The sequence below is a fragment of the Ammodytes marinus genome, assembly GCF_949987685.1.
Source record: "Ammodytes marinus genome assembly, chromosome: 10".
Taxonomy (NCBI): Eukaryota; Metazoa; Chordata; class Actinopteri; order Uranoscopiformes; family Ammodytidae; genus Ammodytes; species Ammodytes marinus.
Genome location: NC_137214.1, coordinates 12,133,560 through 12,152,437, shown reverse-complemented (window position 1 = coordinate 12,152,437; position 18,878 = coordinate 12,133,560). Strand labels below are relative to the sequence as shown.

General features: G+C 40.7%; 1 protein-coding gene across 1 annotated transcript; it reads right to left on the bottom strand.

Moving 5' to 3' along the window:
• Window positions 1-1,720: 1,720 nt before the first annotated feature.
• Window positions 1,721-15,075, bottom strand: slc43a3b (solute carrier family 43 member 3b). Its single transcript, XM_080035870.1, has 13 exons — window positions 14,940-15,075; window positions 10,650-10,951; window positions 10,353-10,482; window positions 8,205-8,251; window positions 8,021-8,097; window positions 7,820-7,912; window positions 7,579-7,718; window positions 6,697-6,803; window positions 6,413-6,556; window positions 6,015-6,122; window positions 4,519-4,705; window positions 3,473-3,596; window positions 1,721-3,343 (listed from the first exon to the last, which is right to left on the bottom strand). Exons 2-13 carry the CDS (start codon window positions 10,834-10,836, stop codon window positions 3,230-3,232), a joined length of 1,458 nt encoding a protein of 485 aa, XP_079891996.1. The 5' UTR covers window positions 10,837-10,951; window positions 14,940-15,075; the 3' UTR covers window positions 1,721-3,229.
• Between the last annotated feature and the right edge of the window lie 3,803 nt (window positions 15,076-18,878).

Sequence of the window (18,878 nt, the reverse complement as noted above, 5' to 3'; positions counted from 1 at the left end):
GGCGATTCTGACCCACAATCCAGTGCGCACGTGAAGTGACGTAACATCGACGAAGCCTATAGGTCCATGTTATGAAAACAAACGGGGATGCGACGGATATAAAAGCAAGAGGCAAGATCAAGGCGCAATGTTATGATGAAATAAGAGAGAAAAGTATGTCCCAATAGTATGTCTACTGCATCCTAACTAGATTCTTTTTATCGTCGGATGTAGTATGTTGAATAGAAAAAAGAAAGAGTATGCGATTCGGAACGCAACCATGGTCTTCTTGAAAGATGCAGACTTTTTCCTGTACCACTGCTTGAAGAAAGTATCTTCTAGAAACTGGCAGTAGGTTTGGGAGTTGATTTTGAGGCCATCTTCAACCCGAAAAGGTCCAACTAGCTCATCTTTAATAATACCAGCCCATACCAGTATCCCACCTCCACCTTGCTGGCTTCTGAGTCGAAGTGGAGCTCTGTGTCCGTTACTGATCCAGCCACGGGCCCATCCATCTGGTCCATCAAGAGTCACTCTCATCTCATCAGTCCATAAAACCTTTGAAAAATCTCTCTTCAGATATTTTTTGGCCCAGTCTTGACGTTTCAACTTGTGTGTTTTGTTCAGTGGTGGTCGGGTTTCAGCCTTCCTTACCTTGGCCATGTCTCTAAGCACTGAACACCTTGTACTTCTGAGCACTCCGGGTAGGTTGCAGTTCTGGAATATGGCAGAACTGGAGGATAATGGGTTCCTGGTAGCTTCACATTTGATTCGTCTCAAATCTTTGGCAGTTAATTTGCGTCTTTTTTTCTCAATACGTTTCTTGCGACCTTGTTGGCTTTTTGCAACAAAACGTTTGATGGTTCTGTGGTCACGCCCCAATATCTTAGCAATTTCAAGAGTGCTGTATCCCTCTGAAAGACTTTTTACAATTTTTGACTTTTCAGAGTCCGTTAAATCTCTTTTTTGGCCCATTTTGCCTGAGAAAGAGAAACTGCCTAATAATTATGCACACCTTGATATAGAGTGTTGATCTCCTTAGGCCACACCTTAACTCATTACACAAATACACATCACCTGGTATGCTTAAATCCAATAAGCACTTAGGTTTATACAGCTTGAAGTTGGGAAATATGCATACAAATTATGATATGGCCAAAATCCTCACTTGTCTAATAATTGTGCACACAGTGTATGTGGCAGTATTGCCCCAGACCTGTAAAATGTGTAAAATTGAAAACAAACAGAAGTCGGTTGGATATAGCCTTCGATCAGTTGTATTCTGTTTAGCCTGATGCATCTTTTTTGATTTTGTCCATAAAGGTAGAGTTATGAACTGTACATTAGCATTCAAATTTTAATACCTTAGACTTCTTAAAATAGTTACATCAACAATTTGCCGATGAACTTCCATTCATTTTGGTGGACATGCAAAGAGACAGAATAATGACAAATGACTGCAGAGATATTTTGATTCAAAGCAACTCAGTAGTATCTTTTAAAAGAGCCGCTGTGTGTCTGGTAAATGCCCCTGTCTTTCATGCTCCAGAAGCACAGTTTGAAATGCATGCTTTGTCATCTCGTAACCCTGGTGACATAACCAGGGCTATTTAGCTGCTTTTAGAGCCACAAGAGACATTACACAACTGATTCCCCGTACTGAGAACTACTCCTACTGACGTGTGAACGGATCTCGGGAAAAAGAAAAGGGGAAATTCAGTAAATATCATATTGACTTTTATTCGAATATAGTGCGTTCAACATATATCTCCCAGAAGTTGTTTCATTAATGGTTTTTTTTTATGTCTGCTTGCTGCATTACAATTTGCATTTCCCATGCCATACCTGTATATAATAATAGGCTGCAAGTAAACATTTTCTTCACAGTAGTTGAAAACAGAAACAATTATTTTGGCAAAAGTAAAGATCAAAAGTATTTTTGGCCTTAAAGTTCACCTAAAAAAGATGCATCGATTTATTTTGCAACACAGCAAAGAGTTATTGCATATTTATGGAAACATTTCATCAACATTCCCATCATTTAAAGGTGCAGTGTGTAATATGACATCATCAAGAAAGTTCTACAAAGTTCTAGAATGCAACGCTCTCTGGGTAACCCCAACCCTTTCGAATAATAACAGAAGCTACAGTGGCCTTCAAGGACAAGAACAATTCTAAATTTTAAACAATGCACCTGATGACATTCCAACTATGACACTTTCAAGATGGTGGCACTAGGCCTTGGTCCAAAATATGCAGAAATATGGACATATATGAGACCCTTTCTAAGGGAAAAATAAATAATTCAAATCATTTTTTCAGCTATTATGCACTAAATTAAATGTTCTTATGGATATTATAATTACATACTTTCTACAAAATCTGCTAGGAAATAAAACCCAAAATTCTACACACTGCAGGTTTAAGAAAGAACAAACAAGCCAACCTAGAAAATAAACATAGGCCTACTGGTACAAATGAATGACTACATTTCCCTTTATAATACACATTGTTACTTATGGCACATTTCCCAGAATCCTTCATAACACATAATACTTAATGTTTGGCACAACAGTGATATAGGTAGGAACAGCTCAACTATAGGAGGCCAGCAGGTGGCAGTGCTGTGTCACCCCCTCTGTTCAATGAAGCTGAATAAACTCACAGGTTGAAGCAATAATTGCATATGTATTATGTTAGAGTGCAAACAGGACCTTTGTCCAGACACATTCCCTGACCTGTCCAATTAAAACAAAAACATACTGATATTTGTGATTCAGACTCCCATTGTCCCTCATGCTGTCACAACAGTCAACATTGTCACATGTTATATACAGTATAAGAGAGAGATATCTTGAGGAGGTCCAAACTGATTAAAAAAATTATTCTGCAATCTTTTCAGCTTTTTACAATAAGGTGCTTCATTTGTTGGTACTATGAAACCACCATAAGCACATCTATACAAAACAAATGTCAAAGATACATATGTAAAATGATTAGATTGAATAAAACAAGAAATACAAGATATGTCACAGTCATGGAAAGTTATAGCAGCCGGCGCGAGGAATTCTAACTGTAAACAAAACCAGCCAACAGTTGCTGAAGTTGGGTTTCACTCCAACACAAGCACATATTGCAGCAGTAGAATTGAAAATGAATTGATTGATAGAGCACCATTCACCTCAGAAACTAAAGAAGTAACAGTGATTGTGTATTTTAAGTGCGAGTCGTCGCTTTTGTTTTACAGACTTTAAGAGGAGGCACTGCTCTGGGCTCGCTTGGACACAAGAGTTCGACAGTGCAGGTAGACAGAGAGGGGATGGATGAAGGCCAGCAGGCTGAGCAGCGTCAGAAAGATGTTCACCTGTGTGCACAGGAGAGGAGAGAGTTCATATAGTTAAAGGCAGTGAAAACGCACACAATAAGGCAGCATAAAAGACCAGAGTAGGTAGGTTGGAATCACACTTGGATCCATTATATATCATGAACTCACGTATAAAGGGTCTCCATTCAAAGGTCCATTCACCAGGGCAAAGCAGGGATACTGCAGCAAAGAGACCACTGCAGACAGAGCCATGACCAGGCCGTACAGCTTACCAAAGTGGCATGATGGGAAACTACAGACCCACACACACACACACACACACACACACACACACACACACACACACACACACACACACACACACACACACACACGTGATGAAATTTAAAACATATTTAGGCAACACTTTACCCACTTCTCATTCCAACACAGTATTAAGGCATTATTTACAACAAATTATTATTTGGTAATAAGCAGATATAATATTTTTAAATGTTTATTCATCTGCAACCATTCTTACTCATATAAAGACATGTTGTGTATAATTAACTGTGTTGAATTATATTGTCTTACCTGTTCGGCAGCAGCCAGTTATGGATACTTTACATACAATATCACATTCACACAAAAACACGTGTTATTTTTGTCAATGTACAATCCCTTTCGCATTTAAAGCTATAGTGGGTAGCTTTTCATAGATACATGTCAGTTACACTCAAGCCTTTGCCAATGAGTTGAAACAAAGTTGTTTAAGGTCGCATTCACACCAGCTTTGCAAGTGAACTGGAGCGGTTCATCACTGGTGTGAACCCCATCCGCACCAAGGTTAGTATTTACACATCATTTCACCGTCTATTGCAGAATGTCTTTCATTAAACACATATGTTATTGAGTTATTTTGCGCACGTTGTCACAGCATACACTCATTATGAACCGCCGCTAAAGTCAGCTCACATTGAATAGGTTGGTGGAGGAAAGTAGCGGTGCCCTAATAGACTACAATATGGCCTCCACTTTATACTGCCAATCATCACAGTAAAAGGAAAAAAACTGTACGAGAACACCAAGCGCCCTTTGTCATGACTGTTGAAAGCTTTATTGCCTTGCACTTTCTCACAGAAAGTATGTAGAGTGCCTTGTGTCATAAAAAACATACGTAAGTGTAAAGTTTAAAGAAGAAGGTGTGAAGATGTGTTTGCAGGTTGGATACTCACGCCACACTGATGAAGGCAGCGTTGCCGCCGTAGAGGAAAGACCGGTTGATCACTTGCAGGACGAAGGTGAGGTACTGAAGGGGCAGAAACGGTGTGGAGGCACACACTGAGAACAGCACGCACTGCAGCGCCGTCAGGGAGAGAGAAAGCACCGACGCCCGCAGGTCTGCCTCCTGTTCACTTTCTCCTATAGAGGAAAACACACACACACACATGTTGTGATCAAAACAATCTGCACAGAGGTTCAAACTAAACGATTGCACCAAGAATAACTACAGTAACACACCGTCTACCAGAGAGCAAGTACAAATAAGAAGCAGTGAGGATCAAGTCAGGCCACTGGTGTGTAAGGCGTGTGCTAAATTTTTCTAATTTCAATATAAGTATGAAATAATGCACAAAGAGTCAGGAGTCAGATTTCATCATCCGCAGAGACTTTAGTTGAAACTTGCAAGTTGAGTCAGTTATCATGTACACACATGTAGCATAACAGAGAAATTACTAAAGTCAGAGAGGGATGTTACAACTTTTATACCCATACTGGCACGCATTTGTCTGACCAGGTGCTGATGACCTGGTCATCTGAGTTTCTGGAAAATATGGGGGATGAGTTTTAATTACACTGATAATAAAATGATTCGAGTGCAAGAAGTACTCGTCCTTGAACATATGTGTGTGTTCGCATCTTGCTTCCCAGTATCTGTGTGCCAAAATTCCTTACGAGGCAGTTAGAGTAAAACATGTTTACCACAGTGTTGTACACCAGAGTTCAATGTGAGGTGAATAGAATGACTAGCATTAATATGTTATACAATCATAGAGAAATAGATTTCGTCAACAGCGTGCACATCTCCTAGTATCTCTCATTAGACGTATCTAGTGTGCAACACTCACGTATAACTTTTGACTTTGAATTTGTGTAGATTAACTCTATGAGAAGGTTGGCACCACTTTCAAATTCAGCATGTTCTACGAATACTTTGTTGATGGCTAATACATTTTTTATTTATGCTTTATAAATCAGTATTACACCATCAATAAGGATGCCCTTTGCTGTGCCAATTCCCTTTGGCTGTGGTTTATTTTTCCTCACCTGAAAACTGGATGGCACATAACTTGTGTCATGAGTAAAAAAGAAATGAAAAGAAAAGAAAAAAACAAACCAACATGCTAATCACTATAATTCCTTTACTTGATTTTACCAGGCTACTTCGTCACCTGCAGCTAAACCCCTTCATCAGTCCTTCAGTTCTGATATCGCTTGGTCAACGCTTGATTAATTAAATTAAAAGAGAACTAAAAAAAAATAAAAAAACAAGCTATGAAAGAGGAGAATAAATATGAGCCATTGGAATTTTTCAACTCCAAAGTTATTTCACAAATGGCTTATTACCAGTCTAAAAAGTATTATTTAAAGCACACCCTGAGGGGACATTGATAGCTTGGGTGCCGTCTGTTGGGTTCCCCACTAGTCATGATAAGTGTTAGTATGTCACCTGCAGCACGGGGTTTGCCTTTGTGTCTGTCCATGATGAGGCCGTTCCAGGGAGCACACAGCACGCCGAACAGCTGCGTAATAGCGAAGGCATTGATGTACTGGCTCACTGCAGGGAGACAAAATAACACTGAAGGACTCCAAAAACAGTTCAACAAGTCTGCCAGAATATGAGATTTATCGTTTCAAATCCCCCCGGTGCCCATGTTAAACTCAGACGTTTGAAGATTTTTGGAAAGTGTATTCTCGTTGGTATATGACTACAGGCATGTTGCTTTAGTTGAAGTGTTCATGGCACATACTACCTTGCTAAGGGATAGGTTCATGTAAGTTGACAGTTTGCAAAAGCTTCTGTCTTTTCTGCCAGAGCAACATGATGTTGTGTCTGTGTGTGTTTACCCAGTGAAGGCTCTCCCTCCGTCAGCCGCTGCAGCATGGGATTGAGGTTGCCGATGAAGAGGTAATGTCTAAGCTGCATCACGGACAACCAGACCAGGTGCCACAGAAAGAACCTGGACAGGAAACACTCACGGAAACTCTTCTCTGAAAGAGACAAGGTGAGACCATGCAGAATGAGAGTGAAGACCAAACAAAACAAAGTGAATAAAAATGAAGAAAAAATTTACTTAATTATTTTTATATTTTGCAATGTAGTAATATGTGCCATGGTTAAAAACACCAACCCTGTTTCACAGAGATGTCCTTTTCCAGTGGTGTTTCCTGGATTGTACTGGGAGTGTTCTCTGTTGTCTGCTCCGAGCTCACAGACTCTGACTTCCCACAGGTTATCCTGAAAAAGGATTATGGTCAGAGTGGGACAGCCACTGACTAAGAGCAAATTTACTTCAATAATTTTAAAGTTGTAATCTGTAAGATTTGTAAGAATTAGGTTGTCTCTAGCGGCAGCATTGGCGGTAAAATGAAAATGCAGGCACGCCTCTGGACCAGCTCAATGACAAGCTCAACCTGTGCATATTCAATGCTGCGTTCCATTGTACTCGGAAGAAAACGGAACTTCTAACATTCTGCACACAGTGTGCAGAATTACCTTTTCATCAATTTAGAAAATGTAGGACCTGCACTGGAAGTGACAGAGAACTCTGATGTTTATCCAGAATTCATACAACCGCAGTTATATGCGTACATCTCGTTCTATTTCATTCTTACTGACTGCCAGAGGCGGTGCTTTAAGTAATGGATGACTTATACCAGAAAGGCCACAAGGAGTACACACCAAATGCTTTAAGCCGTTGACAACCAACACCACAGGATGGAGAATAGCAACATTTACTCTGTAAAACCGAGCAAAGGTGCATGATGAAGACCAGGTAGCAGAGGTGCAAATATCCTGTAGAGGAGCCCCCTTCAAGGCAGCCATGATGTAGACGGGTTCTTAACCGAACCCCCTCTGGCGGTCAGTGAGAATGAAATAGAACTTACAGATTACAACTTTAAACAAAGAGATACATTCTTGTTTTATTTACTTTTAAGGGACACACATCAGAAAATAAACAGCATCTATCACATTTGATGCATCTCTTAAGCACGTAAAGGTGTTGTCTTACCCATAGGTGTAGCCTTCAGGCAGCGGGTAGGGGATTGATTTTCTGGGTAGCAGGAAGAAAGTCCTGAGCAAGTGGATGGCAGTGCAGGCGGAAATAAAGAGGAAAGAGGCGCGGAGAGGGATGCCGGATTCGTATAACAACTACAGGACAAAACAAGAGGAGGGTGGAAAAGCATGAGGTGAGGGTGGAAATATATCTAATTAATTGTATTTTGCTAGAGCAGCATGTGAATGTTTCTCACCTTGATGACGAAGAACAGTGCTGAGGAAGAGTCGAAGGCCCCGTTGTAGAGAGTTATAATGGTGGAACGGCGTGAGCCAAACAGGTTTCCTACCTTGAGGAAAAATATTTGAATTGATTAACCCAGATGCCTTCAACTGTCTGTGTGTCTGTGGGGCTTCTATATAAGGTGCAGATTCATCTAAATAGAATGCTTTGGTACCTGCATGTTGGTGATTAGAAGCAAGATGCCACCCACTGCCAGGGAGGAGAGAGCTGGGAAGAGCAGGTTGGATAAAGCTGAAAAAAGAGGGGATTGGGGGGAGGTTGAGCATCCACAGCTACAACATCTTCTTGACGGCATTTCTTTTAAGGCACAAAACAAAGAGACTGAGTCATTTTTTCACCTGGAATCGAGAAGGCCAACATCAAGGTTCCCATGGTGTAAAGAGATCTGGTGTGAAAGAAAGAAGTTGTTATATAATTTTATTGGGATTTAAATTGAAAACACAGACGTTTGATACAATAATATCACAATGTTTGGAGAGCTTTTGCTGGACTTTAATTGCCTTCTCTTGGCCATTACTGAGCAAATAACCTTCCTCAACTCCACTTCCGGCACTCGTCCAACAATTTGCATTCCTTTGGCCTTTTACTTTCCCGCTCCACCCTCTTTTAGTGGAAACATATGAACGGCCTTAATGCCAGCTTGTTATTGTGGACTTAAGATATATCTGGGGCAACATACTGGGTTGGTATGCGTGTGGGGTTATGTTATATGGTAGATATTCAGCAGTGAGGTGGTAGGGAGGACTTCTTACAGGGTCTGAACCATCTGCACCATTTGGAAATAACACATTTCTATCAAACATTCCTCCAGTTGCGATTATAAACAACAGGTCCTGACCTGTTTCTCATAGTCATTCACTCCCTTTTTCCTCTTTCCAAGTTCTGTTGTCAAAGTGAGTTTTCTTTACAGCTCCTTTTTCTCATCAAGCATTTTCTTCACATTCTGCCTTGCCATGAGTCAATATTAACTCTATACTATGTCTCCACTATGTGTCTGCTGCTGTCTGCAGAACTCAGCTTCTTTGCATACAATTCCTTGAGGGCAATTTCCCTGCAATTTCACAGGAGCATGTACAGTACTGTATATCTATGTCTGTGATGCCATGTGAGAAAGCAGCTGTTATTGTGAGGACACAGATCTGGGAATCCCTTTGGAGGAAAATACCAGAGAAAAAACTGTATTAACAGCAAATGGCCTTTTTGCTGAGCTACATTAGCCTAGCCACCACAGGCAGAGAGAGAGAGTCACAGCCACGCAGAGAGATAAAGAGGACGCCGACCTGTCATTAGTGAATGTGTGTGTTGTTCATTATTAACTGCTTGACAGGGGTGTCAGCAGTAGCTTTAGTTGCTTTGCTGTGTTTGTTTAAACCTCAGAATGCATCACAGTGACATATTTGAGTTGCTTGCATGGAGTTATGCTTAGCAAGAGACAATTCATTTGGATGCTCAAGAGGGCATGGACTCAAACGCAAAGAATATGCTTCAGGGGAAGTCGAGAAGGACTGGAAGAGTGAATGTACAACTAGATGTACAGCAAATGTTTAAAAATGGAAGACATTTGTTTGAGTCTTACAGTCCCAGACCCAAACTCCAGGCAACTAAACCGTAGGCGATATTTTGCTCCAGGCCTTAGTCATATCTGGCATGTAGATTTTTAGGATAAGTTAAAGCCATACAGACTCCCCAGTGGTTTCACCCGATTTTAATGATACCTGGTGAACCAATAGCTTGGCTCGGAGAGTGGTAATGAAGAGGTCCCTCACCACAGAATAATGCCAAAGGGATGATACTGTGTCAAACAATGATTCATTTAAATGTCTCTAAAATCAAGGCATTAGTAGTGGACTATCTCAGGAGCCGTGGGGAGCGTCATCAACAGCACTGAAGTTAAACAAAGGGTCAGCTAAAAAAATCCTGGGAGTGACAACCGTGTCCACCTGGAACCTGGCGGATAGCACCACTGTCGCTGCATATCTTTGTCATCTTTAGATTTATTGCTGCATACAAAAGAAATGTCAGAAGTATTGGATAAGCAACCTGTTACAAACACACAAATAAAAAGTGTCCGTTTGACAGCTTTATTGCGGTTTTTTATTTATTATTTATTTTCCATTATGCACAAGGTATTTTTTGGGAACAATTTCAATGTTGTGTGTCATTGCTTGATGTATAAAAACACATTCCTCTCAGGTTTAAAGCTGCAACAACTGGAAAAAGTCTCAACCGATTTATATAAACTAATATGTGAGTTCTAGGATCTGTTTACTGTCTGCACAGCTTAGAGACAGAGACCTTGACTGAAGTCAGAGTTCACAGATGAACAACTTTTTAGTTATTTTCTCGTCAATGTTTGTCATCTCATTGCTCTTCTTAACTATCCCCTTTTTAGTCTTCTACTCAGTAACTGTTTTTCTGAAAAATAACACAGGAAATCTTTTCAAACCCCCTGACCATTTACGCCAACGTAATTAAAGTGTACTCACAATCCAAAGAGCCGAGCTACTGTGGTACCAAACTTGTCAAAGAGGAAACCATTGGGCAGCGTCAGGAAATTGTTCATAAAGGAGGCGATGGTGAAAACAAGCGAAAACTGTTCATCCTGTCCACTGCAATCTGTAGTCACATAATAAAAATGAAAGAAAGAGGGCAGAGGTGGAGAAATATGTGGTCATTCAGGTGACAATGAAGAACAGAATGGAAATATCTTCATTGTTCAAATAACGTTAATTCATAAATGTTCAGAATTCAAAGTGATGGATGGGAGATGATATCAAACTGACCTAACACCTGTGTTGCATTCGCTCCTGTGGTGTTGAAGCACAGAGATTGGAAGTAGCCCTCCGACTTCAGGATAAACTCAAGGGAAGCCCAACCGAACACGGCTCCAGCGAAACACAGACACTCCACCAGACCCGTAGCAAAGGTGAAGTAGCGTCGCACCACCAGGGTGTTCACAACACCCGGCATGTTCCCCCCCACACACACACACTCACAGGCAGATGATCACAAACACTATAGTTTCACTTGGATGGACATACACCCACACATGCAAACAGAAAACGGGTGGCCCCTGGCTCTGCACCTACAGAAAATAAATAAATAGAGGGAAATATTTGTTTTATTGTGACAGAAGATCAGGTTTTGACATGGGCACAGTCTGCACATTTAAAGCTATGACCTATGAACAAACTCATCTCTATGTAAAAAAGAAGAGCCTGACCTGCAAAAAAAATGTCAAAGTGGAAAATTGCACAATAGGTGAGTCAATCTAGGAAAAAAAAGGGCTTAACCCCAAAAAAATTGATACAAAAGGTTTTTCAATGGATTCCAGTAGTATTTGGTGTGCTGAATAACATACTAAAAGTCTACCAAAATCTACCCCCCAGAAAGCCCTCATTTCCAAGATGGCGGCCGAAATGGCGGCAGGGAGCTTGAAATGGCTATATCTCAAATTGAAAAACTGTTGCAAAGGAATTTTCAACTGATTTTGGTACCTCTGGACATGCTTACAAACATACTAAAAATCTAGGAAAATACACCTTCCGGAAAGGCTTAATTTTCAAGATGGCGTCCAAAATGGTGGCCGGCCAAGCTTAAAATGGCTATATATCTCAATAGAAAAAGATTATTCGAATGATTTTTAACTTGATTCTGGTACCTGCAAAATATGCTTATGAACATACTAACAATCTAGGAAAATATACCTCCCAGAAAGGCTTCATTTTCATAATGGCGTCCAAAATGGCGGCCGGGAGCGTAGAATGGCTATATCTCAAATGGAAAATGTTACAAAAGAATGTCAACTGATTCTGGTACCTCTATACATTAATAAAGTGCGACAAATCTAGGTAAATATAACTGCTAGAAAGGCATCATTTTCAAAATGACTGCCTGTAAGCTTACATTGGTTAAATGGTTCAAATTGGTTACTATTCAAACTAGAAAGGTGGTGTTGGTGTTGAATAACATAAATGCCACACTTATTGTGGTCTTTATTCATCATCATCTTCGGGCTCCTCTGGAAGAAACTTGTTAAGTGGATTGTCACATTCCTTAAGTTGACATGGTCCACAGACAGTAGTACAAGGTAGTCCATATTTTCTGCAAGAACAGCGGAGTGTCTTGCAGGCAGTGGTACAGTTACAATGAATGACCTTCAAGAGACTGTCTGGAGCAACATTCGTTGTTGACATGAGTGGGACAAATCTATTGTCCTGCAGGCTCCACCCCCAGTTCAGGGCATCCATACCATCTTCTGTTCCCATCCAGACCATGACCTGGTAGTACGCTCTACGATTCAGTTGGTGGCAGACGTTCAGGCGTTACAGTTGATGAAGCTGAGACAACCTTCTTGCTGAAAATGTTATATCGCATTGCTGCAAGGGAATCTGTGCACTTTCCACCAAAGAGGACAGCCATTACTTGGCACCCAAGGTCATCAATCACCTCTGTGGTCTGGTTTGGGACAATGAATGCATTGGCACAAGATCGAAGGACGGGATCCCCTTTTACAAGCTTCTGGAAAGCAGTCTTTTTGCAAACCCCGAAGATCCGAGAAGTTGTGTCACAGCCAGTGAGAGCATGGATGAACATCAACTGAGAACACACATCATGTCCAAGTACTTCTTTTAAATGGTTTACGGCATACACTTTAAAACTGCCATCAGCTTTTGACTTGTCTGATCTGAAATATACGCCCTTACTATCTCTCTGTGCATAGTGAAGTAGTAAGACAAGGAGATCTGTATCTTCTCCAATCAGCGTAGTGGTGTGAAGAAGAGATGATTCCACTGCGGCCCTTACGATGTCTACATCAGCATCTCCAATTGAATTGACCACAGTGCAACCCCTTTCTTTCAGTTCATCGCTTATCATTTGGATCAGCCTTTGTTTATTCAGATCTCTTGACATGAACTCCTCCTTCTTACCTGAGAACTCTGTCTCAGCAGTGAAGTTGACAATGGGATGAATATTGTTTCCTCTTCTTTGATGTGTGTTGTCTTTAATGGATGGCCCATCCCCATAGCCATCGAACACAATGGTTGTAGCTGAGCCATAATGTTGGATGGTGAAGTCTGCATATGACTGCACAATTTTACTATAGCTTTGTCCGTGCTTCCATGGTATTCGGTGAAGGAGTGAACCTCCATCAAGAACATAATGATCTGTTTCTGGTACAGAATCTAGGATTGCATCACTTGCATGATCACAGATTGCGTGCGCAAGTTGTGGTTTATCAGCCTTGCGGAAGATGTTTCCAGCTTCAAAGAGGGCAGGAGGGAAAGGACTGAGTTCGTAACGCATAACCTCCTCCAATGATAGCTCTCCAGTTTGGGAGACAATCAGGAAACGTTGAAAAAGAAGTGCAAAATCAATTGTTCGATCAGGAGCAACCTTGATAGACGATTTTTGTCCAAGGGTTATGGCTTTATCCTTTCTACTAAATGAGAACGTGAATGCAGGCTGTCCAATCATTTTGTGCATGATATTGCGTCCAACAGAGTCATAATCATGCACGTTCACTCCGTCCTCAGCAACAACACCTGTAACAACATTCCTTAAAGAAGAGTCTGGAGAGAAAGGTGACCATATAGCAAGTTTTGAAGTGATCTTCTCCAGGTCAGCAGCATCCCTTTTCATCCTTGCCTCTGTTGAGTCCTTGTGCTGTTCTGATGTTGTGTATGTCTGGTTTGTGAACTCCTGCATTGCGGTGTTGTACTGTGATGTTATGCACTTTGACATGGTCCAAAGGGCTCTCTGATTGTCAGTCATTCCACTTCCATGCGTCTTCAATGACCTCATCAATGTCGTCTCGATGACAAGATCTGAGCTGAAGCCTTCCACATCAACAACGTTAACGGGCAGGATATCCCCGGTTCATTTTAGCCGTAAAGCCACAGGGCTTTTCTGTGCGGCGGCTCACACTGGCGAGGTGTCACTGTGAATGACACCGTTACCCACCGTCACGGAGTTTCAACTGGCAACTCGCTATTTCGCTCACGCAAGGCTTTTGTGTTTCGATTTAACATCAGTCTTGGGCGAGTACTTTAACTTTATGCTGAATAAACCATTGCATTGCAATCGCTGAAAGCGAAAGTGTTTGGGTGGGGGCACAGAAGGGTTCGCTGCATTTACCACACAAGACACGGCGTGCGACACAATAATCAATTTATTACGATTATCTTGTTTTCATGATCGAGGGACGCCAAAATCGTAATCGAAATTGAATTTCAATTAATCGCCCAGCCCTCCCCTATACCATCAGGCAGTCATTTTGAAAATGACGCCTTTCTAGCAGTTATATTTACCTAGATTTGTCGCACTTTCTTAATGTATAGAGGTACCAGAATCAGTTGAAACATTCTTTTGTAACATTTTCCATTTGAGATATAGCCATTCTACGCTCCCGGCCGCCATTTTGGACACCATTATGAAAATGAAGCCTTTCTGGGAGGTATATTTTCCTAGATTGTTAGTATGGTCATAAGCATATTTGCAGGTACCAGAATCAAGTGAAAAATCATTTGAATAATATTTTTCTATTGAGATATATAGCCATTTTAAGCTTGGCCAGCCACCATTTTGGACGCCATCTTGAAAATGAAGCCTTTCCGGAAGGTGTATTTTCCTAGATTTTTAGTATGTTTGTAAGCATGTCCAGAGGTACCAAAATCAGTTGAAAATTCCTTTGCAACATTTTTTCAATTTGAGATATAGCCATTTCAAGCTCCCCGCCCCCATTTCGGCCGCCATCTTGGAAATGAGGGCTTTCTGGGGGGTAGATTTTGGTAGACTTTTAGTATGTTATTCAGCACACCAAATACTACTGGAATCCATTGAAAAACCTTTTGTATCAATTTTTTTGGGGTTAAGCCCTTTTTTTCCCTAGATTGACTCACCTACAAGTAAAACACGAGTTAAGACTGGAAACATCTGGGCACAAGATCTCATGCTTAAGTCCGGACCATTTACGTCAGTCTTCCTCCAAAATGTTTTCATTAATGAGAGATTAATAGGTTGCAAAACTCCCATTTCAACAACAGAACAAATCGATTAAAATAAGCAAATACCGTCTGTCTTGCCAAAAGGAGGTAGAATCCAACCGAATGCACAGTTGTGAAGTTGTGAAATTCTTCTCCTAAGTACAAACCGCGGTTCCCTGCTCGTTCTTTATATAGGCAGGCTCTTCCTTCCTTTCTCTCACTTCCTCACCAGTTCCCTCCCTCCCCAACGTTCTTCTCTGTCTCAATCTCTTCTCTCATGTGCAACAGTGGCTGCAGAGAAAAAAAACACTCTGAATTCCCAGCGTGCCCGACCAGACTGCCAATGAAGCTGTGAGACATTTTCCAGATGTGGAGGAGGGGCTGCTGTTTGGGCCGGCTCAAACAGAAGGTCATGTGACTTGCACAGGAGAGGATGGAGAAAAGGTGATTGTAGGAGAGATAGGAGAAGAGAGAGGTGGGCTTGGTGAAATCGTATGTACAACTCTGAGCTGTTTGTTTGCTGGAAAATTCGTATTACAGATGCAACTTTAGATTTTTGCAGATTGGGTTGCACTCTCAACCCTGCCTCTCTCAATGAGAGACCATGATTCACAACAGGGTTTTCAGTGTAGCCCTTACTGTATTTCATCAGACATTACAGCTCTATGTCTTCTAGGTCTTCCTCCACACATCCACACTCTCACTGCCACTCTTCTCCCTCCAACAACCTGTCATCCTTTCCAGAAAAATATATATTTTGAGCTTTCCCTTTATACTGTATATATGTTCACTAACAAGTCTAAAACAAGACATCTTAGTGTTGCAGTTGAAATTGCAACATGCAGTGTTTGAAATGCACTAGGCATTCATTCTGTTTTGAATGTGTGGTTTACAGTTGTGGCAGCAGTGTGTTAGCATTTGAAAAAAGTGCTGGAAATCCACAGTGTTGTGCAGGCTGTGGTTAAGCCATGAGATAGGTGTGTAGATTTAGAAAATTGTGTTTAAGCAATGAAAAACGAGCTACAGTTTGGTCCGAATGAACCACTGCTCTGCATACTGTTGTTAGAGTTTTGCACATGTCGCTCCAGTTGTGCCCACTGTGTTTAGCAATCGTAAAAAACTGTAATATACAGTACATGTTGACAACCCCGAAGACAGAAGTGCGAAAGAACTGTGCTGTGTCCTTGAAAGCTTTGGACTTTATCAGCATGTTGACAAGGTAAATAACAAAGGGCACACTCTAAACAAAAACTCCATGGAGAAATGCCCCGCAGGTCGGTCAGAATAGAAAAAAGAGAGTGCCGTAAAGTAGAACGCAGGTGGAGAAACACAAATTTCCAGGTTTATTATTATGACATCTTCAAAGAGAAACTCTGCACGTTTAACTCAGAACTGAAAAATGCAAGGCATTTCTTTTTTTCTGACATTATCTGTCTTTGAGTGCCTAGGCAATAAAGCGCTATATAAAACCTATCAATTATTATTATTATTATTATTAATTATTATCACCAAAAACAACAACAATGCACGTGTCCTGTTTGCTACTGTTGACAGGTTAACAAACCCTCCTGTGTCAGTAGCATCTGAACATCTCTACACGAGAGCCTGCAATGAATTTGCTTCCTTCTTTACTGACAAAATTCACAAAATTGGACAAGCTGTCACCTCATCAATACCAAGTTCAACATATGTGTTATCCCTATGCACACCTAAAATCAATTAAAATGCATTAACACAATTTTATCTGATCAACCACAAAAACCTGGAGGACAGTATACAACACCTAAACTCCTCCTGTTGCCTTGACATTCTGCCCACAGGCTTCTTTAAAACCGTTTTAAACTGCATGGCCTCACAGGCCCCGAAAACAGCAGACATCAAGCCACTCCTAAAAAAGAACAATCTAGATACATCAATCATAAACAATTTTTGGCCCATATCTAACCTTCCATTTCTAAGCAAAATCATTGAAAAATTGTTTATCAACAGCTAAATAACTACTTAGCAATGAACAACTGCTTTGATGTCTTCCAGTTAGGATTATGACAACACCACAGCAGTGAGACCGCTCTGGTTAAGGTCCTCAATGACATCCACTTAAACACTGACAGTGGCAAAAGTTCTGTTTAGTTTTACTGGATCGCAGTGCTGCTTTCGACACAGTTGACCACAACATATTATTAGATCGACTTGCAAACTGGGTTGGACTTTCTGGAACTGTACTAAACTGGTTCGAATCCTACTTAAAGGATAGATACTACTATGTGTCAATAGGCAATTTCACATCTGAGCAAACAAATATTGAATGCGGGGTTCCCCAAGGTCCCATTCTTGGGCCTCTTCTGTTTAACATCTACATGCTCCCACTAGCTCAGTTTATGAATAAGAACAAATTGTGCAGACGACACACAAATGTACATAACCATATCAACAGGAGACTATAGTCCGATACGCAATGAGTAAGTGCATTGAACAAATCAATGATTCAATGTGCCAACATTTTCTTCAATTAATCAATGACAAAACTGAAGTAATTGTCTTTGGTGCCAAAGATGAACAATTAAAAGTCAGCGCACAGCTTACATCTGTTATGTTAGAAACCACACAGCAAGTCAGAAATATTGGGGTTGTCATGGACTAAGACTTGAATTTCAAGAAACACATCAATTAAGTCAGCCTAGTACCACCTTAAAAACATACCAAGAATTAAAGGGCTTATGTCTCAGCAAGATTTAGAAAAACTTGTCCATGCATTTATCTTTAGTAGACTTGACTACTGTAACAGTGTCCTTGCAGGCCTTCCAAAAAAAAACCCATCAGACAGCTTCAGCTAATTCAGAACGCTGCTGCTCGAGTCCTCACTAGGACCAAAAAAGTGGATCACATTACCCCAGTTCTGAGGTCTTTACACTGGCTTCCAGTCACTCAAAGAATTCATTTAAAAATATTGATGTTGGTTTATAAAGCCCTAAATGACCATTTAGGGCTTTATAAACCAACATCAATATTTTTAAATTAATTAATAGGGCCAAAATACATTACTGATCTGCTGATACGTTATGAACCGTCCAGAGCCCTTGGGTCGTCTTGGACAGGTCTACTAACAGTCCCCAGAGTTAGGACTAAACAAGGAGAAGCAGCTTTTAGTTTTTATGCACCAAATATCTGGAACAAACTCCCAGAAGACTTGAGGTCTGCTGCAACTCTCAGCTCTTTTAAATCAAGTCTGAAGACTTTTATGTTTCCATTTTAACCTGTAATTTTTAATTTAATTTAAATGTTCTATATCTATTCATTCGCTTTTACATGTTTTATTTATATTCATTCACTTTTCTAATGTGTATTATGTATCTTAATCTTGCCCCTGTAAAGCACTTTGAATAGCATTGTGTCTGAATTGTGCTATAGAAATAAACTTGCCTTGCCTAGAGAGCTTCTCATTCATACAAGGACTGTGAACAGGGAAGAATGGATTTAAAGAAAACCTGGCAAAACGTATGAAGTTTGACCCATACACATACACCCTACTTAACTAAACTAAAATTCTGCAAATCTTGGTGTCAGGTTTGAATCATTTTAAAATGAATTATATTGGGGGTGAAATGTTAAAGTTTCATCATCATCTGATCACAAGACAAAACACACACACACACACACACACACACACACACACACACACACACACACAGAGACTTGTCTGCGCTTCCTTAAAATCAATGACCCCGAGTGAATGCAGGCGTCAACCCTGTGATCAGTGGACAACCTGCTTTGCCTCCGCAGTTACAACCTCCCCACAGATTAATACAGTGATAGGATTAGGAATAGACTATTAACCTACAGATACAAACTCCAAAAAAGAGAGGCCCTCAGCCACATGACCAATCCCAATGCGGACGCACTACACATTACATAGCATATTCCTGTGTATCATATACTACCATTGTTGTCTAAAACCTATCTCAGCTCCGATTTTTGTCTGAATTATCTAGTTATTTCCAACAGCTGTGTCGACTGATTCTATAATCT